At 36.6% G+C, this 24,978-nt stretch overlaps 1 protein-coding gene across 2 annotated transcripts in view; it reads left to right on the top strand.

Moving 5' to 3' along the window:
- SMYD3 (SET and MYND domain containing 3) overlaps nt 1–24,978 on the top strand; it is a 410,479-nt gene that overhangs the window by 66,668 nt on the left and 318,833 nt on the right. For both annotated transcript variants that reach the window (XM_071548005.1, XM_071548006.1), the window contains exon 5: nt 1,415–1,551. In XM_071548005.1, the coding sequence (XP_071404106.1) occupies nt 1,415–1,551 (137 nt within the window). The remainder of the gene's footprint in view (nt 1–1,414; nt 1,552–24,978) is intronic.

Raw genomic sequence — 24,978 nt, 5'->3', positions numbered from 1 at the left:
AATATACAGTAGATAACAAGTGTTTCTCCAACTCAGTGTGTGGCATGAGAAGGGGTACATTTGCCATAATACAGTGTACTGGTAGAATTGCATTGCTTAGCTAAGCAAAGTGACCCTCAGTGGCTCCAGAGAAGGTCTAAACAGTACTGAAGAGTTTTCAAATAAGGATACCCACTCCAGACTAGAATGCAACTGTAGCTGGAAGTCTCCTGCTGGTCACTAAGCTTTGGTACTTGCCATTTTAGTAAGCCAGGATTTGGTGCTCTGCCAGTAGTTCACAGGAGGTTGTTAAAGCAGCTCACTTGTGTGTGAAGTGGAAACTATGAAAAACAATTTACAGCTGATAAAACAGCCATTACCTTCCAGCAGAGGGATGGCAGGTGGGGTAGGGTATGGAGGACCAAGTACACACACCTGACTCCTGTTTCCCCAAACCCAGTGATTGCTACTTTTTAAGTAAGTGATTAAGGAGTTAGCTTTAAAGAGGAACACAGATGGTGCTTTGTCCTTCCATGAGTCCCACAAGTTTGGATCTAAAGTACGTGAAAGAAGCTTTCTTGGTAAAAGGTTATTTCCATTCCCCTTAAGGATAAATGTTTATAATATAATAACAATTTGCCATTATGCAGACATAAAATTGATTCATAATGAATAATAAATCTCTGCCTTTTGTTATAGACTGGTGCTTTAATCTTTTCACCTCACATTATCTGTATAGATCTAATTATCTAATTTATATTGTACTAACTGTCAGGAAAAAGAAATTGTGAAGCAGGTAATCGGGTGGTGAACTTACCAGGGCAGCAGGAGAGTTTCACTTTCCATATTATCAGAGACCAGATGCATGCATAATCACTTGTTTAGAAAATAAGGCACTGTGATTCTTTCTGTTTCAGGATTTCTATCTGTAAAACATGAATAGTGGTGCGTGATATTGACTTAATATTCTCCTGTATTCATTGTTTACCAGCTGCTGTGTACAAAAATCCCTTTGTCTCTAAATAGTTTTCTGTTTGATCTGCTAGCATAAAGTGTTTCTGACTCATCTATGGAGAATACAGTATAACTACTGTTGCATAAAGTTTCAAGCACATTTTTAACGTGGTTATTCTTGCAAACCCAGATGCCTGATTTTTGTATGTCTTACATGTACTTACACATCTGCTTGCTTTATTTATCGGCTTTTGATCTTTAACTTGCTGTCATATTCATATGATTTGGCAGTAGCAACCTGATAAACTCTACTGTGTGTTGATAGGTACCTGTCACAAAAAATGAGAAACTTCTGCCCTCTGTCAAAATTAATTTTGGGACTGGAAATGTCTGGACTCTATGGCTGCTATTGGACATTTTCAAAATGTTGGCAAAATGTTCTGTTTATGACATGGTGTCCTTTTTTTCCTTTCCCCTTAAGATATTGAACTCTTAAGTGAAGAAATGAAGGATGGCCTCAGGCACCTTGCACAGACTTTGCAACTGTATTTGAAAACTGAGATCCAGGATGAGTCTCAATTGCCACCTGCAATTGACTTTTTTCAGATCTTCACAAAAGTAAGTGTTAAAATCAGGTTGCTTGACAACTCATAAATTATGCTTTCCTTGTGTTCTTGATTTATCTTTTGAGTGGGAGCTCAGTAGATACATTGAAAATGTGATATATATAACAAAGTGAAATAAAACTATTCAATTTTTTTATTCAGTCAGTGTTTAAACAAAAGTGTAACTATTATATAATTGTAACACTTCAAAATTAAAGCAGTAGCCAGAGGATATGTTTTCCTTTTTTTTAAGTTATCATGGTAAAGCTCTTGGGAGGGAAAAAAAATGGTTGCATTAAAAACTGAGCAAGTTCAAATAAAGTTGAGCTAATTAACAAAAGCAATTTTTTCACAGTAATACAGAGCATCAACATCACTCTTCAGCCTGGATTTTTCCTGCAAAATTAAATATCTTACCTTTGGACATATACTCCCATCCTATTTTGTCATTTACTATTATATACTAACAGGTGTTTGTGGTGGGTTTTTGTATCCCACAAACAGCTTTCTCCATGGGTATTGAGTGTTATCTATTCTAAAAGAGTACATGTAAAGTATTTGAAATTAGTCTCCACAGTATGTAAAATGTTTATTGTGTTATTAAATAATTTTGTTGGCTTCTGCAGTATGTATTCTTTTGCTTTCAATTCAGAAAGCTAAATTTGAACAATGCTGTCAGAAATACTTTATATGGAGAATACACAGTTTTAACTCCATTTTTTTTTAAATTTCTAATTGATTGGTAAATTCTACTGTAAGATTTATCTTAACATGCATGCTTTTGTTGTTTAATTAAGTGTTTTATTATTAAATAAGCCAAGCTATTACATTATTTATTCTGATATAAATAAAAGGAAAAGGGTCTTTTAAAGAAATGAAATAAAAATGCTATATATGATCTTGTTACATTTTAAAAACCTCTTTGCACAGTTATGGAACCTTTTTTCTTTTTTTTTAATTGTTGCTATGGACAGAAGTAGTAGGAAAAATATAATCAACTATGGTGTTTTTCTGGATTTTTTGTTTGTTTGTTATTGGTGATTAGACTACTGTGATGGAAGGTTGCAATTTTATCTGAAAAACCGCACAGTCTGAAATATGCCCAGTCAAAAGGACTCACAGATAAAAACTTTATGTACTACCTGGTCTCCACTCAACTGTTTTACTATTTTGTGTTGGCACAGTGGTTTGGCTTGAACTCTGTCAGGTGCACTTCATATGGAATACATGTGTTGTGTCCGCTGATGTAGAGAATGTAAACAACTGAAGAAAAGCTGCCTGTCAGGAGATGATCACTGCCTAACCCATCTGAACTGAGTCACAGCTTGTAGGAAAGTCTCTGCAAATGCTGTTGCCTTCTGTGTAATAATAAGCTTAAGAGGAATACTGAATGTGGTGACTTTGCAGCAGCAGTGTGATGATTGCTAAGCTTATTAGAGCACTGGTGAAGAAAATGCGGAAGCTTTTAAAATTTTTTTAATGTACTTGTATGCACGAGCACATGCACAGTGTGCACTACCTCTTCCCTCCCATATATTTTACCAAGGTGATGTTAGTGGCCATCAGGAGCAGAGCAAACTTCAAGACTTCCTAGCACTATATCTTGTTAAGTGGAGAATTGGGAATGCTCCTGTTAATGACAACATTTGCTCCACTATAGCTTTCATCACAAAGATATTTTTAACTCAGTGTAGTCCGTATGTTGACTGTGAATGTGTCCCTAGCCTATTGAAGGTACTTCGGAGTACTCAGTTTTTAAATTCTTGTTGGGTTTGGTTTGTTTTTTGCTTCTAGAAGTTCTGAGCTCTCAGTCTCCGGTCTTATTTCCTTCTTTTACTTGTTCTGCTGACTCTGTTTAATAATCTGCCATATGAAAATAGAGAGCAAATGACAGCTCTATCATGTGTACACATATTTGATTTCACTAATAATAAAAGAATGGACAGAAAGAGTAGAACAATTTGACTGAACAGGTGAGTTGGCTGAGGGAAAGGAGCTGTTGACTAGATATACCCATGTGCTTTACATGGGACTAAAATTAGTATTTCATTCAGAGTTCAGTCAAGCACAATGCTTTTTGGAAGACTTTGTTGTCACACTTTAATTTTCCATGTGGCATTTTGCAGCCTTCCCAATTTGGTTGTTAGATGAGTATGTTATGAAGTGTGATATTATATTAAAATATGAATTTATTATGCACTTATCCCTAGTGAGGTAGCAGTGCCATTCTCCTAGAATGTTTTGTTGGCTTTTTTTTTTTCAAGCTAAGATGCTTATTCTCAGCAGGTAAAATTTGAGGCTTTGGAACTGTAAAATCCCTGATAAGACTTTTGTGGTCTCTTCTCTATAGTATAGCTAAGAAAGACCAGCTGTGATGACTTTGCTGTGTGGTCATAGAATAATATACTACAGATACATGACTTCAAGATGTAATCTTGTTTTTTCAACATCTTCCAACATTCTTTTCAAGTTCAGTAGGTGCTTATTTGAACATTGAACTTTTTTGGATCAGTTCTTTCATTGCATGTCATAAAAAGATCCAGTCAAAGGTCATTTTTTATTCTGTTTGATGTTGAATCCTGAAGAAGGAAAATAAGCAGGCTGCCAGACAAAAGAGAAAAATGGTCCTGCAGTGAGATGACTAAATTCCAGATACTTCTTGGAAAATCTCCAACCAGATTTAGGTCAAAAGAGCTTCTCAGAAGCTCTTGTAAACAGTCTTCCATCTCTGCTGGCCACTGCTCTTGTCTTTGTGAAAATTAATTATAGTTTTATTCACTCGCTTGTGATGCTTACTAGGCAGAGAGACTCCCTGAGTGCAAACTTGTAGAAATTGCCATTGAAAATCAAAGAATTCACCCCAACGTATTTTTAGTTTGCATGAGACCTGGGAGTGTGTGTGTGTATGTGTGAAGCTGTACTGCATGAGGAGGTGTTTCAGAAGGACAATGTACCGTCTTTTTGACAGTGTTGCCCTGACCTTACAAGACAATTTGCTTTTGTCTCAACCATCCTTTGAGCTGGAGTTGAATTTTCTCATTCTTGTAATCTGATCACTTTTCGGAAGCTTCAGTTTATTTAACATGCCATTTATCAACGTTGTGACTGTTTTAAAATTCTGATCCTCAGTATTAAACAGAATTATCTGCAGTTAATTACGTGTTAAAGCTTTAACTCCACTGAGACATTTTCTAATGTCAAGATAAATTTTTGACAGCATGGTTTTACAGTTTAATGATGTTTCCATAACCTTGAGATAAAATCAGTCCTTGCTTTTTACCTTCAGCTTTTACTTACACGTGTGAGGAGGTGGCCTGAAATCTTTTGAGACCTTTAATGGATACTGGATAAAGAATTAAATTTTTGGTATACATTTATGATTCTTTTCATAATAGCAGGCAGAAGCATGTGCACTACTTTAAGACATTGAATAAATTCTGTACCTACCATGTTGACTGTAAAACTGTAACTCTCCTTACTGGAATCAGGCCTATCATGTCTTTTTTTAGGCAAAATTTAGACTTAGTGTTTTACATAAAATTGCAACTACTCATACTATGTCAGAATTAACTTTTTGAACATTTTGAAATAGTTTGAAAATTTCCAATTAGTGAGAAAAAGGGGGAGATTCTGCTGTTTGATGGAATGATAGCCATTTTAAAGATCTCCTAATTTCAGGTCCTCACATTTATAAAAATAGTAACCTCCCTCATTAAATAACAGTAAGATAAAATCCAGTCACAGTTAATGAGCTGGTACATAGCAGACTTCTAGAGCAGTTTAGTAATCTTAAGACAGATTTGGTTTTGGAACAGAATAGTTTTCTAAGGGAATTTTGGTGTAGCTGTTGGTTAAAAAAAAGGATAAAAGGTATTAGTAACAATTAAAAAGAAATGGTAATGTTCAAAGGGTTTTGGTATGTATCTGCACAGGCAGAAGAAAACTAGAAGTTGAGCAGTGTCACTTGGCATTTGTAAATTCTGAATACTAAATTATGGTAATTTATTTGGGTGTCTTTTAAGTGTAACTTGAAGGAAAGTGTCACTTAATTATATAACTGGATAAAATATGTTTGATCTTCACATTGTTCCCTCAGATCTTTTAGGCATCAGATAGCACATGTTCCCTGAGACGACCTTGTAATACAATATAAATGTGCCTGGTCAAGATATTCTTCAGTACTTCTTCCAGTATCTTACTCATTCTTAGGATACATTGGTTAACTTAGTAATCCATGTTAGTGGGGAAATTAGAAGTGATTTGTATCAAGAAAGTAAAAAGAAATGATAGGATAATGTTAAGAGTAAAGTTATTCACAAGTTAGAGTTGTTAAATACACACAGGTGAAGGTTGCTTTCTGATGCCAGGTCTCCTAATCTAATTAACTCTAAATGCACTTGGGTTTCCCTTTGATTAGGAGGCCATGAAGTTCTTTTCCTGGAGATGAAAAAAGCGAGTGTTTAATCTGTCATTGTTCTTTATGTAGTTCAGAGCTAATGTGCATTGCTACCCTGCCTCATGCAAACTTGTGTGTTCATGGTAAATTGAAGACGAGGTCAGTACTCACATTTTTTTTTAGTTATGGCCCAGGAAACTATTTTGCCAAAATGGACAAGCCTTGGTGCTCAGTATATACTTGCAAGTTTGTCAATCTTCTTGACTCTTTCATTTTTATTTTAAAGTTGTAGGAATATGTTCTTCCTCATCAGTCTGTATCAGAACCTTTTTCTCTGACTATTGCCATCAATTTGTTATTGCATGAGATTTGTTACTGTCTTTTTACCTAAAGTGCTATTGATTTAGTATTTCTTTGGTTGGTGGGAATATGGACATGTTGTATTTTCCCTCCTGTACTCTATGTGTGGTTTTAAGCCATTGAAAATTTTGAACTTTCTGCTGTTAAAAACTGACTTGCAATGATCATAAATATTGTGCTCAGTTACTGCCAAAATAATTTCAGGAGAATTTTTCTGTTCTCTCTTTCCAGTGTACTCCACTTACAAACGTAACAAAACTCATTCGGGTAGACCACCATATTTGTCTTGAGAAGACATGAATGATCACTTTCCTAACATTTATTGTTGGTTCTGAGTTGTTGTCTTATCTTGCAAGAGGGCAGTAAACTAAGATCAGCCTCTGCAGTATGCAAACCCAAAGAAAATGGGAAATCTGAATGTATTAGGAGAAAACAAAGCACTGGTTTGTGCAGCGTAGCAAGCAGCCAAAATTTATTTGAATATTGGATTTTATTGTTTGCATAATTGAACCAGCATTTTAAACTCACTTGGTTTTGGTGATGACAAAAGTAACTGAGACTTCAGAAAGATTTATGTACCTGCACATGCTTCCTGACAAAATGGCTCTCTTGGATTTGTGACAGCCTTGCAGAAGCCTGGATGAGCCAGTGCCACCTAATGAGCAGAGCTATTTGACCCCTGAAGTTGAGAGGAGCACTAGAAAAAGTCCACAACGCAGACTAATCAGTGTCATAACTTTCATTCTGCCTCTTAACTCTTTTGGGGAAGGGTGATATTTTGTAAGTAGTAGGAAGCAAAAAAAGTCAGGATCTGCTTTAGCAAGGAAAGGTAGGGAAAGTCTTGGGGCTATTTCATAATTCGTTTCCTTGGTCTGGGATCACAGGGTTGTCTCCCATCAATTCTGCTACTCTGGAAAGCTTGGGAGTATGTAAAAAATCTGAAGTTGACCTTCCTGTTTTTCATTTACCTCTGTCTTTCCTTTTAGCATGTCTGTTAAATGGCAATAATGCTTTTCACTTGTGTACTGCTTCCCATAAGGCTCAAGAAGAATAAGATTTAGCAACAATTCTGTATGGCTTTCTTGTATCGCAGACAAATATTTATTAGAAAATTAAGCCTAGTAGAAAGTGGTCTTATAGTTGCCTTTTCATAAGCATTCTGTAGGGCAATCAGAACCAAATCACATCTGTCCTTACCACACAGTGTAGCATTCAGAGTCTGCTGCTTGTTTCCACAGTATAACAATGAACAAGTGTAAAGGCAATTGGAATATGCACAGTTGTGAGTAAGAGCCTATGGCCTAAGTTGTATCTTTTTAATTTTGCAGAAATAATCCTATACTGCTGCTAGGATTCTTGCTGTGTTTCTCTTGACATTTGGTTATCTCGGTGTTTTTTTCTTAAAGTCAAGATTGCAGAGGATGTGGAAGCCACTGTTCATCAGTTTGGAAACAATGGTAATGTTTCCAAATGGAAATTAGAGAAAAAGTAGTAAACATTTTAATAAAATGAGAAGAAATATTGCAGAGTCCCCTAAAATAAGGGTGATAAACAGTCTGATAAGACTCCTTTCTCTTTACTTTGCCAAATGAAAGTTGAATCTTTACAGGAAGTTTTTCTGTCAAACATGATTTTTCAGGTTTAGTGATGTCCTGTCCCCATTGAGTTATAATTCGGGAAGATAGTTTTCCCTAGAAATTATCTTAGTTTTTAGTCACAATATTTACATAGAAAAGGTAAAGGGTATTATACCAGACCATGAAACAAGGCTTCAACCATTCTGTCTGATTTGAAATTAGAGCAGTGTGATGACAATTAAAATATAAACCTTTGCTAACAAAGCTTGTTGCAGTGAAAGTAAGATTGTAAGTCTTCAAACTGAACTTCTGTTATAATTTGGGTCCTCTCATTTAGTTGCTGTGTGCACCATCTGTTTTACAAACTGCCTGTAGTATAACAAGCACTGGGTGTAGAAAATGAGGTAGAAGAGTTTTAAACCAAGGAATGACTAGGTGGAATTTGTAATAATTTTGTTGTGTGTGGTAGGAAAAAAAGTTCTGTTCTTGAAGGTTGGGGTAGTGAAAAGACTTATTTCAAAGGGGTTTAATTCAGTACAGATCAAAAACCATAATCTTCTAGAAAAATTACTGCCTTGAGTGGGCCAGCATTGGAAAAGTGTGTGAGGAAAGTTATGTATACTCCTTATTCTGTTGACCCTTTTTCTGTCATGCTACCTTGAAAGTAAGATGATAGAAAAAGCTCTGGGTAGTGTAGGCCATTTTGGTTTGGTTTACTGTGGTTTTGGGGGGTTTTCCCCCCTGTACATTTTTCATTTTATTTTCTCTTTTTTTTTTTTTTATTTTATACTTCAGAACTGAAAAGGATCCACATGGCCAGGAACTTAATTACCCTTACTTTGCCTAATGATGCTCAGAGCATATCCACAAAACACAGTGTTCAAAAAGCCAGTGGTCTCTGATGTGATATACATCTGTTTTCTGACACCCTTATGGAGTGAACTGAAGGCAGTAATGATAAAAAGCTTTAGTGGCTGTAGTAATTGGAGTACATGCACAAATATATGTGGGGTTGAGGCATCTCCTATGTTTAGGAAAAGTCGGCATGAAACAAGGTCATGGAGATGTTTAGTAAAGATCTGAGTAATAAATGAAAAAACATTGTCATCAGTTTTAAAAGCCTCTAATTGAGGAGGATAAGCCTGATAACTGCTTGTAATGCTGTTGGCAGCAAACTCTTCTATCCTTGTCTTTAGCATGACCTGAAGCAGGGCTGCTTAAAGCATTTTTTGCATGTTTGTTTTGGCTTTGAGCAGAGCTAGAATTTAGTGTGAAAGGATTATTAATCAGCTCTGAGACTGGTTCCACATGTTTAATAGATGAAAAGGCAAAATATTGTTTTACTTCTGGAATGGCATTGGAGTAGATTGATAGCCAGTTGAAAAATACCATTCTCTTTAGATATAGGATGGGGAATCTTGTATTTGTGGTGTTATTGCTGACTTTGAATTATCCGAGCTGCTTCAGAGCCTCTCTGAAAATGAGGATAACACTGTCTGTCTAAGGTATGCTGTAGAGCTAAATAGCTGTTTAAGTATCAATAGAAGGTGACACAACTTCTGTCACATGTGGGCGTTTCAGTGGGTGTCAATTAAATGCTAACTACCTACATGACATTTAGCCCCTTAGAAGTGTGTTCTCTTCCTATTCCCCAGTAGATGATACGTCTTTTCGTTCGAACTGTAATTGTGATGTTAAAATATTTTTGATGTATTCTATTTCATTAAAACTACTCCTAAATTTGTGTAGGAAGAAGATGGAGAAAGAAACAATTAGACTGATACTGGTTCAGTATCGTAGTGTAACTGATCCACTATCCTGTGTTTTAGTTGAGTGAGCAGCTGTCACAAGGTGGTTGTAGCACTGACACATTCTAGGCTGGTTTGAGATCACTTAACTTGTACCATAGCAACCTGAAGCTGACAAAGGCTAACTTAAATAGTTTCTTGGCAAGACAGTGCTTATAGCTATTCTGTAATAGTGGCTGGCAGCAGATGCAGCAAACAAGATGTAAGAACTCGGTGATTGACAGCTTGCTCTCTTGCCTCTCCCTACACACCGACACTGGATGTTCCCATGCTGTCCTCAGCTAAGTTAGATGTTGATTGACTGGCAGAGTCAGATGGAGGAATATTTCCCTTAGGAGATCATCTAATTTGCCTTAGTGATTTAATTTTTTTTCCTCTCCCTTTCCTCTTGATTATGTAAATATTCACTAGATTTTTCTCATAGCTCTAACTGCCAATAAATTGTATTTCTTACAGATCTGTTGTAACTTTTTGTATGGGTTATGGGCTTTTTAAATTTTTTTAAAATTTTAAATATGTTTGCTCAATTGTGTCCCCAATGTCATAGATACTGCAGATCATAGATTTTAGTTTTATCTCCCTTTTGAATTTAAAGTAATTGTGGGTTGTTAGTAGTGTTTTTATAATCAGTTTTGGAAATCTGGGAGTATTTTTCTAGTTAAAAATAGAAAAACCTGCAGTATTAAAACTTCTCCTATTTCGCAAGAACATTCTTCAGTTTGTCAACAAACTTTGTGCTTTGTCTTTACTCACAAGCATAAAATATATCTTCTTTCTTCTTCTATTACCATCAAGGCCAAGGTTTTATTCAACTTCCATAGAAACTACATTGGATGCACACTCACTGATGGATAGTTCTGTGCATCACAAAGTCATTGAAGTCGGAGTTGTCTACACTCATCATGGAAATAAACAGGACATGGTTATGTGTTGCTACTAGTTAAGGTAGAAATGGTGAAGTGCCAGCCTACTGCTTTGTTAAAATTCATTCAGTGTTGTGGGTGAAAATTACTTTGCTGGTTTGGGCCTCTAGTCTGGAAAGGGTGCACACATTATTTGTTGTCTGTAGCATCAGTTTTCTCTGCTATGCAGAAATTATGTAGACTAAGTAATGCTGACATGTTTTTAATTTTGTTGTAATAGCAGCCTCTAAGCTTTTACTCAAACTATAAAAAGATCTGTATTTAAGCAGCAACTTGCACCATTTGCATTTGTGTTGTCTAATCTTTTGAAAGAGTCATACTTGGTTTTATTCTTCGTAGAGTAGGAGATAAAATTCCAAGAGCTGGCTGATAGTGAGAAGCTCTTGCAACAGCATGGAATTGCTTATTTTGCTTTTAAACATTCACTTATTTGAGTTTTTGTGTGTTTGAGTTTTTTTAACTTAAGACAGTAACCATTGGCCAAGTGGTAATTGAAATGCCATGATTCTGAACTGAGTATCTCTCTAAATGAGAGATTTCATTTCCTTAAATTTTATAATAAATGTTGCATTTGTGACTATTGTTTTGGGTATTAAAAAGTGTAGTATGTGTATATAAGTTTTATAAAAAGTTATATAGTCACTGAAGAAGCAGCTTGTGAGAATATAATGATAGTGCTGGAATTTTTCTAGTGGGTTTGGAACAATGACAGATATGAGTCCAATATAATTTGCTGCCTTAACTATACAAGATCATTATGTTTCTCATTCCATAGCAATTTTTTCTCATTAAGCTAACTTTCTAGACATACCAGACAGCAAGATAGTAATTTTTAATATAAGTTCCAGTTCATTTGATTGAAAAGCCACAGTTCTCAAAAGTTCCAGTGGTAAAGCTTAGTGCAGCACTTTACCAGTTTGCCCTCATTCTGTCAGTTTGCCAACAGTGATACTCAGGACTAAAATTTGTACTATTGCCTGGATGATGTAATTAGGCTGAGTCTGTAGCAGAGTGATGGCAGGAGTGACCAAGAGGAGAACTCAGCTTGTTTTAATATCCTTATATGTGCTAGTTAAAACAGGCATAAGTGTATTTAACCATCTGCTATAAAAAGAGTGTACTTGAGATGAATTAACAGTGGCTGCTGAGAATCACAGCAAGATCTGTACTGTCATCTTCAGCATGTGTGAACCACAAAGTATAAAAAATAGAAGTAATTTGGGGTATTTGTGTTGTGTGATTTGAAAAAATATGCTTTCCTCTTAACTTTAACTTTACACAGTTCCCTAACAAACTTCTTGATTTGATGAAGATGCTAATGGATATGCTTCCTGTATTTCATTTAACTTTCTTTGTAATATCTTGTCATGGCACAAAATAAGAGACTATAAGAACCTGGAAACAAAAAGCACTCTTAACAGCAGGATTTTGTACAACATTAATTGTTCTTATTTGCAAGCTTGCATCTTCCTGGAAGCATCTGAATTTAGGTAGAGTGCTGATGTCTCACATTGGCCCTCTCTGTTTCAGGTGATATCGGTAGATAATGAATCATAGCTCATACTCTTGTGTCAGAAAGATAGAAGCAAATCTCTGTGTGGGTACAAGACCAGCGAGATAACACATCTGTAATCACACAAATTGCATTATAGACAAACACTGCAAAGAAGTAGAGATGTGTCTGGTAGCTTGTATATTCTGGAAGAAGCTGTGATCCACTGGTACAGCTCTGCTAGGAAAGTGAATTGAAAGAGCTGTGAGTGTCCAGAGCAGCAAGACATTTTTTGACCATGAAGTAGCCTCCTGTTTGGAGAAAAGTAAGCATATACACATCTGTTTTCCAAGAATGTTGCTGCCAGCTATATTTCTTTGAAAATCTTTATTTGCAAATCAAGGAATTGTGCTGCAAACAACAGAAAACAATGTAAGTTATGCTGGCAAACCTGTTGATGATATAAACAAACCAACCAGTCTAGTTAAGAATGTTCACAATTGTATGATTTCTAGTAACTCTTTTTACTACTGTTATAGATTCACAAGAAATTAAATTTGCAAATTTAATTTTCTGATCACTCAATTTCTGGGTGAGACTGATGAGAGAAATGTGAAGGTAGAGAAAGAATAAAACAAGCCCAGTTATAAGGTAACTTCTAGTTAACTTTGAGACAATGTTTAAGCACTATTGTTTGCTGGTACCAAGTCTCTTGAATTTTTTGGATGAGAATACAGATATTTGTATAAATTTAAATGAATGTGCCCCAAATGGAGATGATGAGAGGAGAACAGGCTAGTGGGTTCCTACTCATTTTACAGAATTACAGAATATGCTGAGCTGGAAGGGACCCATAAGGAACATCAAGTCCAACCCTCAGCCCTGCACAGGACCATAGCCAAGAATCACACTATGTGCTTGAGATTATCACCCAAATGCTTCTTGAACTCTGTCAGGCTTGGTGCTGTGACCACTGCCCTGGGGAGCCTGTTCCAGTGCCCAGTCACACTCTGGGTGAAACACCTTTTTCTAGTACCCAGCCTAAACCTCCCCTGACACAACTTCAGGCCATTCCCTTGGGTCCTGTCACTAGTCACCACAGAGAAGAGATCAGTGCCTGTCTCTCCTCTTCCTCTCAGGAGGAAGTTGTAACTACAATGAGGCTTCCCCTCAGTCTCCTCTTCTTCAGGCTGAACAGACCAAGTGCCCTCAGCTGTTCCTCACACGGCTTCACCTCATGGCCCTTCACCTCTAATGTTTTCTGTAGTTTGTCATATATTCTATTAGTTATTCTGCTATCATTAGGCTGTACACATAAAGGGAAATGGGCAGTTGTGTATATATGTCACTGTATGCTTTTAATCACTCTGTCTTGCTGATATCCCCTTGAAATGAGTTTTATTGTCACTATGCAGTTTGAGGAGATTTATCTTGACTGCATTTTTGCATTGCTGTCATGGAGGGGGAGGTGCATGGGCAGATATAGGGTAAAGCTTGTTGCACCAAGCTTGTTGGGTCAAGCAAGCATGTAATAACAGTAATTTGTATTTATCTACTGCCTTCTGCTGAACTGTTTCACTCCAGAGTTCTCACAGTCAGCTTTCCAAGGCATGCAGGTAGGAGAGTGTTACATGCTGTCTTTCTGTGGCAACTGATATTTAGTAGGGAATGCTCAATTGTCTGATGATAATTCTGTAATTAGTATTGTTAATAATTACCAATCTCTTTGGGTGTCATTTAATGATTTGTTTTCATGTAGTAATATGCATTAAGGTGTCTGGCTGCAGTTTGGCAAGTTTTCTCCCGGTGTCTCACCTTTCCAGTGGATAGTTGTTGTATATCTTCTGTCATTTCACTGAGGAGATGTTAATTGTCTTAGTTCTTTATGGCAGAAAAAGGAACAACTCTTTTAGACCAACAAATTTGCTTCATCCACCTGTCATTACAGTGCTACGAGCAAAAGTACTCATCACTCAGCAAATGAGAAGCCCTGATTATAAGAATGCTCTTACCACTCTTTAGAACCAAAATTGCACAGAGAACTTGGAGGCCCTTCTAGAGGGATGGCAGGTAGCTGTTCTAGCTCATGAAGGCAAATGATATTGATTAAGTATATGTAATGATTAATTGTGGAATTCAGAATAGTGAGGCACAGTGAGTTTGATTTATTGCTCCAAGTAAAGCTGAGTTCTCAGAAAAAGAAAAGATACAACTGTGGGATCCTTGGTTCCAATGTTCACTTGGTCTTTTTGAAAACTGCAACTAGCTTTGTTTAAATAGTCAACTTTGCTTATCTTTCAGTAACACTGATTTTATAAGTAGGCCTAAATAGAAAGAAAAACAATAGATTTTTATATCCAGAATGCCTGAAAGATTTTTAAAGCTGAAAGGTAATTTTGCATAGTGATGGTTATCTACTGCTCTGGTCTAGACTGCAGATCAGCTTGTACTGGGATCATACACCTGGACATATGTGTGTTGTGTGGCTTGGGTATCCATTCTTACCCTGTGACCTTATCTGGAACCTTATGTGCTGAGATTCTAATAAATTAAGATTGTCATTCACAGTCCCATCATTAATTTCATGGGATGTGGGACAAAACTTGAATGTACTCATTGCTGCTTTAGAGCAGACAGGGAACTAAACTTGAATTTTCACCCCCACTAATTTGTTGCCAGAAGGTGCCTGCATCCTCTCACATGTCATTCTGTCTCAGTCAGTCAATCTGCCTCCACATATTTGCCTTTACTCTTCTGTGTTCAGGGAGATATTATGTTTGAGTTATGTTCAGCACTATGTGAGTATGTTCAATGTGAGATGTACACTATGGAATGATGGTTAATGGTAACAGCATTGCACATACTGAGTTGCTATAGGTTAGGATGAATTAATTAACACTGCTATTATTATAGTGTTACTAATTAATATTATACTCTAGTCATATGCTGTGAAAAGTTGTCAATAATCTGTTCAATGAACTGGTGCACATATGTCACTATCATGTGTTGATGCAAAAGAAAGGTAAAAAAATCAGAATTTCTGGGCGTTTTACTTGATGTAGGATGCATTTTCTAGGTAAAATGAAACTCGAGTCTTATAGATCACACAAGGCTGCCGCACGTGTAGGTTATACAGAAGAGTATATATGAACCTATGATCTTTGAATCCCTAAGAGAAGACCTTTATAACTGCCATGAAGCTTGAATTAATGCCTAAACATGCTGAAATCACTTTAAAAATACTATTGATGTGTTTATTGTAAGTTAAAGGCAATCAGCATCTTATGGGTGTGCTACAGTACTTTGGCAGTTAGGGTGAAAACTACTTTATCTCCCATGAAAATGCTCTTATTCTCTGGTGCTTCCATATGACTCTGACAAGTGTTTCTGCTCCTTTCTTCAAACTGTGAGGGAACCTGTAATTAAACAAATCCTGTCTTTACTTGGAGAGTTCTACTGGATTTCCTAGCTATGAGGATATTTTTATTTGTAGAAAAGTAAGACATGCTTGGAAATGCAGAAGGCTGCTTTGATGCTCTCTTGAGACATCTGTCCTTGATTAGCTGCTTGAATCAGTGGTGTGTTTGTGCCTTGTTGCCTAGGAAGCTGTATCATTGATAGCTTCTTTTGAGAAAGAAACAGCAATAGAAGAAAATGTACTCATTTGCTGCTTCATTCTGAGGTTGAAACATGGCCCAAATTAACTCTTGCACATTTCATTTTTTGAGGGTTTTGTAATTCTGTGACTGAATAATTGGGAAATAAGTTTGAAGACTTTTGCTCAAAAGTATAAGGAATAGAAAATACACTGTTAAAAATGTTGAGCTAGGACTCATCCATTCACAACTATCATGTGATAGAAAAGATACCCTATGAACAGCATTTGGTTATGCAGTTATTTATATTAATGGACTTTACCCATGAAAAATTATTTCAGTTATATTTTATGTCTTCTAATGTGAGACAAACTCCTTTTCTGATGTCTCGTATTTTAAGCATCAACAGTTGTTGCCAACAATCTACCTGTCTAATGTAAATAGCTTTTTGGATCACACCAAGATACTTCCAATAAAATTCTTTTAATAAGTGATTGCTTTGGGGGATTTCTGGACCTCAATTGAATATAAGGAATTAACAGTACCTAAAGTGAAAGAAGTTGTTGTATTTAAATACAAAAGTATTTTTTCCATATTTCCAAGCAAAGGGAGAATTGAAATTTTGTTAGATCAATGACAGTGAAATAAACAATTAGGCTCTTTGAAGTAATTTTTATAGTTTTCCAGCAGTTTTATCTTAGACACATATAAAGTGAAGGCTGGGATAACAATACTGTTCCCATGGACTTCAAATCAATGGGTATTTTTATCAACTGAAATGCAGCATCTTCAGAGCAGAGAAACAAAGCCATTGTGTTACTTCAAACTTCATGAACAGCTTTAGTATTTCGGCTGGTTTAGGGAAGATCTGTCTCTCTCTCTGGGTCTGAATGACTTTTGGTCTAACTGAATGAGCCTGGTAATACCACACTTGCAGATCTGCGTCCTGTGGCAATTGCTGGCTGTGGGAAAGCAGAATGGATCTTTAGGTAGGAGTATCTCCTATGGGCTAGGAAGGATTGGAAAGAGCAAAAGAGACAATCCAAGGGTTATTTGAGCATGGACTTTTTATATGGTGCAAAATAAATTAAAGACATTTCACCACAGCATTTTTTTTCTCTTCTTGCAGTGTTACTGGATTGCCAGAAAATCCATAAAGTAAATAATGTTAGTATCATTTGTAACTGTCTTCTGCATTTTGAATAAATGCTACCCTGCATCTGTCAGGAAACCAGTACATGCAGGTAAAAAATAGTCATTGTATTTTTACCATGATTTGGTGTCAGCCTGCTCCGTTTGTGAAGGCAGTGTTAGCAGTTATGTCCAGACATGGCACGATGTAGAAATTTTCAGCAAAGTCCCTCATGAAGTTTATGGATGCAATGAAGCTATTTCTGCCCTTTCAAAAGTGTGCTAGTACAGTGTTAATGGGACTCTTCCTTATAATTTAAAATGTGTCACTGACTTTCAGTGGAAGCTAAGCTGGAAAACAGGAAGTGCTGATCATGTGTGACATGATTGTTCATGTTTTTATCCCTTTTGGTGTTCACTATTTCTCTAACTTTTGCTTGTTTTAGCATTAGAAAACACAGCGAAGAATAATCTCAACACATTATTATAATTGGTATTTCTGTGTAGCCACAGCTTTGTTAGGAAAACTTGTGACTGCTGAGTAATTATAGGCTTGGGATTGCCCTTGGAAATCCAGATGCAGTAGGACTGCACATGACTTAAAAGATGGAAGAATTTTTGGCTTTCTTTGAAGGAATATTGTTGCTGATAGTAGCTTTCTCAACTAAACACAATCTATTTCATTAGGTTCATTTTCAAGCTTATTTATCTTTATTTAAAAAGGACAATATCAACCTCTTGCGGGTCAATTCGGAGTTTCAAATAACATAACTCTTGTTTAAATGTGTCTTCCAGAAACTACTTTGTTAATGGAGGCTGTATTTGTTCCTGGTGTCGTTCTGCACAGTTGGAAATGGGTAGGGGTAGTTCACATCAAAGCCTCTGGTTTCTCTAACAGCATGTTAACATCATATAAACTCAGTGTATTGTGATCTAATCATATTAATGCAATGAGTTACTATTTTTTTTAAAATACTGTTATCATTTAAAAGATTGGTGTTTCCAAACTTCAGCCTGGAAACTCTTGTATGTTTGGCTCAACCCCTTTATTTTTTCTGTTTCAACTGGGAAAATACTAACTATTCTTAAGGTGAGAGTAAAAAAAACCAAAAACCCACTTGATATGCTTGGAAAAAGGAGCAAGGAGGGCAGAAGTAAGAGGGCAGGTATCCTTTTCCTATTCTTTGATTAGCTTCAGGTAGAGAGATATCAGATCAATGAGAAAAGGGCCGGAGTTCTAGTCACAGTTGTGTTTTATGTAGCATTTCACAGTAAACAAGCTTTGGGTCTTATGGGAAATGGTTTTAATGAAGTCCTTGAAAAAGAAGTAAAATACTTACTGCTTTGAATTTGGAGATTTTTCCCTGGTTTGGTTGCTATACCAAACAGACCAAGAGATTTATGAGATTTTGAAATTATGTGGAACATTTTAAATAACTTTTACTTGAAAACATTTTGGATTGACATGGTGCAGAATTAAGGGCAACTCATTCTTGTGGGTGAACCCTCATCCTCACTTTCCCTGTTGTGGAAAAAAGGAGACAGAGAAGGGGAGGAGAAGGAGTATAAGAGGGCAAGAAAAAGGTTTTATGTAGTAATTTTTATTTATTTTTGGTCCATATGCCTGGGATCCAAGATGCTGGATAGCTATAGACAAGTTATGGGTTGGCAGGTTTGCTCTGACAGCTGTTACCTTGGACTTTGGAGTATTTTCTCCTGGTCAGAAGTACCATCTGGCTTCTCTGATAGTTCTACTTCATCAGTCTTTGATAAGCTGGGTGGAGCTGTGGGAGCCGTTTCATCCTGTTTTTCTAATGCTGTGTTGCTGTAGTGCTGGTAGTTATGTGTAAGAAGTTGGAGATCAAACGGTAAGGCCTGAGGGAAGAAGATAACATCAGGTTTGTCGTGTCTTAGACAGGTGTGACTGCTGTTCTGCTGGTTTGAAAAAGAAGTCACTGTCATTTTAAAAATGAATACAGCCTTTGGCTTAGGAAATTCCTAAGGCAGAGTTTCGTTAGCACTAGTTTGGATATATTGGTGGAAAGATCTCTGTCAGTGCATTTGCAGCACCTTTTTACAAAGAATCTGGTGTGGGCTGGTCAGAAACAGGATACTATGCTGTACATTGACCTTTGTTTAGATCTGGAATAGCCATTCTTAGATGATGATTTCCTAATCCTGTTCTATGAAAACCTGATCATCTCTTTGTCAGCCTATCTCTGGAATTCCTGATGTCTTTTCAAACACTGTTTAAAAGACAGGAAGAACTATTTTTTCCACATTAGTGAGAAAAACAATGTGATCTGACTTAAAGTGGTTATTTTGTTTCACTGATTCCTGATCCAAACCCTGCTTTGCTTACAAGGCACAACCTGAACATAATTTTTTGACTATATTGGCACACCTGCTTTGGGCTGCTTGCTTCTTTCTTACTTTTGCACCTCTTCTATCAGTGTCTTGTGGAGTAGAAACTTAAATGTTGTATAATTAATATTTCATCTTGATTTGAAACCAGGATTGATTGAGATTTACCAAGTCTTGTTACAAAAAATGCCTACAAATAAAACAGCCAATAGTTCCCCTCAATCTCAGTGTAAGGGTTTTTCACTTTTTTTTTTTAAATTTTTAAAGATAATTTTGGTATATGATTCATAAAGTTGCATTTTATTAATGTTCTGGAAGAAGAGGTGAGTAGGACTTCAGTGGTTGATTTCTGGCACTGGATTTAGGGGATGATGAACTTAAGGTGAGAATTCTGATATACATACTTGTCTTGTAGCTGACGTTCATAGGAATAAGAATTAGAACTCTGTAACAGAGTGAAATTAAATTTTATGTGTTTCAAGTACTTTGAACTCCTTGAAATAGATCACATTATTAAGCAGGATGGATGTTTAATGGGATGAAATTGTTGCAATCAGTGTGAAATGAATCTTTATCCTTATAGTGTGTACTGGTCATTTTTGTATGTTCATATGCCATACCATACTATTTGAAAAATATCTAACTGAAATAAATTCAAGTAGCTTTGCTGATTTCCGTGGATAGCATTAGGAGCTTCAGCTCTGTGTTTTTTACCAGAAGGTTGCTAGCAGGGGGGCAGCTGATTAATAACATGCAGATTTTATAGTCAATAGGTGGAAATGATTTGCATTTGATTTTTATGTGGAAAAGAGAACAAATAAATTGCTTTGGTCCTTTCATGGGAATCATGTACGTGCCTGCCACAGTAAGCTGGTTGGATGACAATACAGAGCTGTTGGCCAAAATATTGGCAGTTATTGTAATGTTTATAAAAAGGGAATAATACATAACACCAGTTGGTATTTTTGGTGGGTTTTTTAGTGTATTTAATTTAAAAAAAGTTTTTAAAGTTCTGTTTGTTGTTTGTTTTTAATATATGCTTTATTTTAATGCCACAATGTATTTTTGTGACCATAGCCTGACAACTCATATTTAACAGGACAAAACAGTGTCAGCAATATTAATGCTCATTGCCAGGTCTTTAAGTAGAGAATTTTTGGAAAAGTGGACAAAATATGATGTTCAATCAGTGTTTAAAAATAAAAAGTTCAGCACTTTGTCCTGATAATATCACTGTCAAATGAAAAATAAAGGCAATATATAAAATTCAAATCTTACCAAATCAGTCTTGACTGATTTAGTCTGTAGAAAAGGAGGTGCAGGGTTGACCTGAGCAGAGTGTCAGTCTCTTCCAAGTAACAAGTGAGAGTGTAAGAAGAAAAGGCCTCAGGTCGCGCTAGGGGAGGCTCAGATTTACTATTAGGAAAACATTTTTTCATGGGAAGAGTCATCAAGCCTTTGAACAGGCTGCCTAGGGAAATGCTGGAATCACCATCCCTGGAGGTATTTAAAAGATGTGTAGATGTGTCTTAGGGACATGATTTAGTGGTGAACTTGGCAGTGCTGGGTTTATGGTTGGACTTTATGATTTTAAAGATCTTTTCCAACCTGCATAATTCTGTGATTCTATGACCTTACAGAAAACAGATTCTTCCTAAACTAATTCTATGGATTTTTTAAATGAGTTTAGGTGTTTGGTGGAGAAAGATAATATTGCCTTATAGAATTTTGCAATTGTCATAGCATTCATTGAAAATGAGAATATTCACTCTACAGAGATTTTTTTTTTATTTCTGACTCACTCTTCACCTTGTGCTGTTCCATACTTTTAGTCAGAGTGTTTCCAGGCAGTGATCACTTAATTCATTTGCCCAAGCACTGACAAAAGACTTGGCTAATCTAAAGCTCTTTGCTATGATATAACTTTGTAAGGTGGTATGACAGAACCAAACTTATTGATTCAATATAGACAATGTTTATTGCATTATATTGTTACCCTGTGACTTGCGTCCTCAGCTGACCAGAAACACTCTTTCTGTAACAGAAATTGCTTATGGGCTTGGAGTGACAAACATACAGGAATTTTTACCGAGTAAGAACTAAAATCTTTATTATTCTATTTGTGTGGTGAAAGACAGACAAGAGCTGATATATTTTCATTTATTTCAAAGTTGAAGAATGCAAAAGACTTTTGTAGTAAAAGGAATTGTTTAAACCAGTCAGTGTGTAAAAAAACATTTCTGTTTTAAAAGTTAGTATGACAGACAATGTTTTTCTCCCTCCAGCTAACAGATTACCACGGTAGTGTATCTTACTACATTTGAATGTTTCCATAATGCTTGGAAAACCTTGCATGCTACTGTCTTTGAGTTTGACAATACTTTTGTTCCTTCTCTCTATAAAAGGTACATAGAGGTCAGAATCTCTATGCTACTCACTTGGAAGCTAAAGTTTTGTAATGGCTTCTTGAGAAAGAATTGGAACTTAATGCTCTTTTGACAATTCTTTACCAAAATGTCAGGTGTGCCATAACAGAAGTAGCCAGGACACATTCCTTCTTGGCTGCTCTCTAGGATTTAATGATTTCGGTCTGGGTACTGGTGAGAGGAGTGGGTATTGAAAAGCAGAAGGGTGTGTGTGTGTACTTTTGTCCAGCTTTTTCTGCATCATGGCAGGTATACTTGGTATCAGAGCAGGGAGGTGGTGTTGTCTTACAGTGGAGAACTGCAAACCAACATTTCTGTGGGGATTACAGTCAGAGTAATATGAAGAATGGTCCTGATCTAGACATTGGTTTTAAAATGACATTAACATTTCAATAAAAAGACGTTTCCCTGTGCATAATTTCTTTGTAGCACTTCTGATAAGACTGGCTTGTTATTTACTTGTATAACTAGGTAAGGATGTTGTCTGCAATGTTTTATTTGGAATGAAGTCAAATGTTCACTTCCAGTAAATGAAAACAGCTAAAATGCTTCGAAATATTTAAGTAACTTATTTTCTGGTTATTGTGATAGCAAATCTTGGATTTGTGCAAATGTAAGCCTTTTGTATTTAGAAGTCACAAAACTGCTTCATAAAAGGATATTTAATAATTATACAAAAGCTTATTTAAAACTTGCAAATCTTGGCCACATAGGACAAATTAAATATACAGAATTTCTTGGTAGACCCAAGACTGTCAGAAGAAGAAAGAGCAAGCTCAAAAAATACAGTGTCCTTGTTTTTTGTGGCTTATTGACTACATTTTTACTGAGGTCATATTTGGAGATAAGTAATCTTTTGATGCTCTTCATGATAATCAAAATGAGAAAATTCTCTATGGCATCATAAATCTGTCTCTGTACAGTCATTTTATGCAGATAGTTTTAAAAATTCGCTTTTTGACCTAATAGAAATGGAAATTGGTTTTAGAAGTGAGAAGGAAACATCACTGAGGAATGTTTGAGATTATCTTTAAAATCTAACAGGCAAAAATTGCAGACACTTTTTGTAGAATACACCACATCTTCACATCACATCCCCAGGAGCATCTTGACATTCTCACTCAAGGATGCTTAACCAATTTTCATAATAATCCTTGTGGCCACCATTCCCTCCCATGTAAGGAGAAAAAAAAAGGCAAGTTTGCTCCTGGTAAAGACAGCAGGCTCTGCCTTCTGCTGAGAAGTGAACTCTGGAATCAGGGACTGTTCATAGAAAACACCTGATCATTAATACTTCTTTGTTAAAGAATATTAAGGAGAGTGTTAGCTGGGTATTTGCTGGTAAATAAATGGTACACTGTGGAGAACTTTAAACAGTAAATGCCATCTGAAAAGCAATATACAGCTAGAGGCTGATCTACAGAGAAATTCTACTGTGTTGCCAGCAGATAGCAAAGTTAAACAAGCAGCTGTTTTCTGCACTGCCTTCAGCTATTATCTGGCCTTGTGTGGTCTGGCTGGATTATGTTACAGTAATTTGTTCTTGATGTGACAGTCTTGGATAAACATAGCAATGAACATAACAGGAACTGTCTTTTCAAACATATTTCTTTGGATGAATAGGGCAGGTGAAAAAGTAGTGCTTAGAACTTATGGCTATCCATTTGAAAAGGAGTGTCTCAAGAATTAATGAGACCCTTAAACATGATCTTGTATGAAAAGAAATGGAGTTTAGCTCTTTTCCAGAAGAGCCATGTGCACATTTATCAATTGGTTGAAACTTGGGCTTTTTCTGAGATTTCTCTTTCAAATTTTTTTATGAGTTGTTGTAAAAGACCAACCATGTATGTACTCCTTGGAGGGGAAAGGTTTCCTTTTGTCCTGTTATGAGTCCATTTCACCAGCTCAGTAACAGCGACAATATTGTCTGCATCATTTTTGCCTGGCTGCTGCTACTACTGCTTGCCTTCCCAGAAGCCATGGCACTGTGTCTTGATTGCTCTACCTCAGAGCAAAACTCCATACTCTCATTGCATTTAGTTAGTACTGGCAAAGCAGTTAAATGCCACTCTGACACCTGATCCCGTCAGATATTGGAAGCTCAGCAGGGTCAGCCCTGGTTAGTACTTGGATGGGAGATCTCCTGGGAATACTGGGGGCTTTAGGTTCTAGTCCTGAGGACTTCACTGTCACTGTCCAAGCTCGCTCGGTCGTGGCAGATGAACCTCAGGAGTTAAAGGGTGGGGCCAGTTCTGCGCACGCTGTGCCTCACCTGAAAAATCCACTGCACAGGCTGGAAGGGCACACCCACGTGGGGAGAGCCCTTCCCAAATCTTCATTTGCAAAGCAGGGCCATGATGAATCCCCCACTGTGCTGTTTTCCACAATTTTCTGGTGTTAGTTCAGTTTTGCCTCAGCAGCTTTAGCCATCTGCAACTCATCCAGCATCTGATTGTATTCATGCATGGGGTCAGTAGCACCAGTGAAAGATGTAGTCTTGATTCATCTACTTCATGCCTGAAGAAATGATTGCAATCCTCAGTTCTTCCACACGTTAGTCTGACAGAACTAAGGATTATATGATATCAATATAGTAAAACTGTGCCTGACCAAAATTGCTTTAAAACATACCAGTTGTGTCTTTTATTGAATTGAAGAGGGCCATAGAATCTTTGCACTGTTCTCTTAGGGAGGAAGGCTAGAATTGTCTGTGACTAGCTCTTGGAAATTTCCCTCAGCAAATATGTTCACCCTCTGCTGGAAACTATGTGTCAAAAATTTATTTTTCTATGGTTCCCACTACTTAATGTTTATTTTAAGGTGTTGGTGCATTATATGCATGCAGGTCAATTCAATTTGTCCTGAATCAGCGATTGAAAATGCTCCAGTACTAATATTCTGCCTAAAGTTCATCAGATCTCCATAAGACACGACAGGTTCAGTGTGTTATGAATATGTGTTTGGTGTGTTTTTTGTGATACATTATGGAGTTTTTGCTTCTTAAACTACAGAGGGGAGCCCCTCTCTGCCTCAGATTTTCTGGTGAAAGAGTGCTCTAGTAAGTTATGGTTTAGGTGTCAAGAATTGTAGTTTCTTAAAATGTGATCAGAAGTCACAAAAAAGAGCTGGAGGCCAAAAAGGCTTTATAGGGAGGTTTATACTTGCTGTGGGATTTGGCCAAGAATTTCAAGTTTTGCGTTATGGTGGCATTTTACTGTGCTGATCATGTGCTTGCTAGTGTGTTTTCATGTACTGCTGTGCTGTAGATTATGGAGATGAAACTCAGTGCTTGAAAATGGGAATTGCTGAATTAGCCTTACTACTCAGTCTTACTATTCCTTTGGCCAAGGCAGAGTAGAGTGTGAGC

The sequence above is a fragment of the Pithys albifrons genome, chromosome 2 (assembly GCF_047495875.1).
Source record: "Pithys albifrons albifrons isolate INPA30051 chromosome 2, PitAlb_v1, whole genome shotgun sequence".
In the NCBI taxonomy this organism is placed as follows: Eukaryota; Metazoa; Chordata; class Aves; order Passeriformes; family Thamnophilidae; genus Pithys; species Pithys albifrons.
The sequence above is the reverse complement of the archived record's forward strand: the minus strand, read 5'-3'. Positions and strand labels throughout refer to the sequence as shown.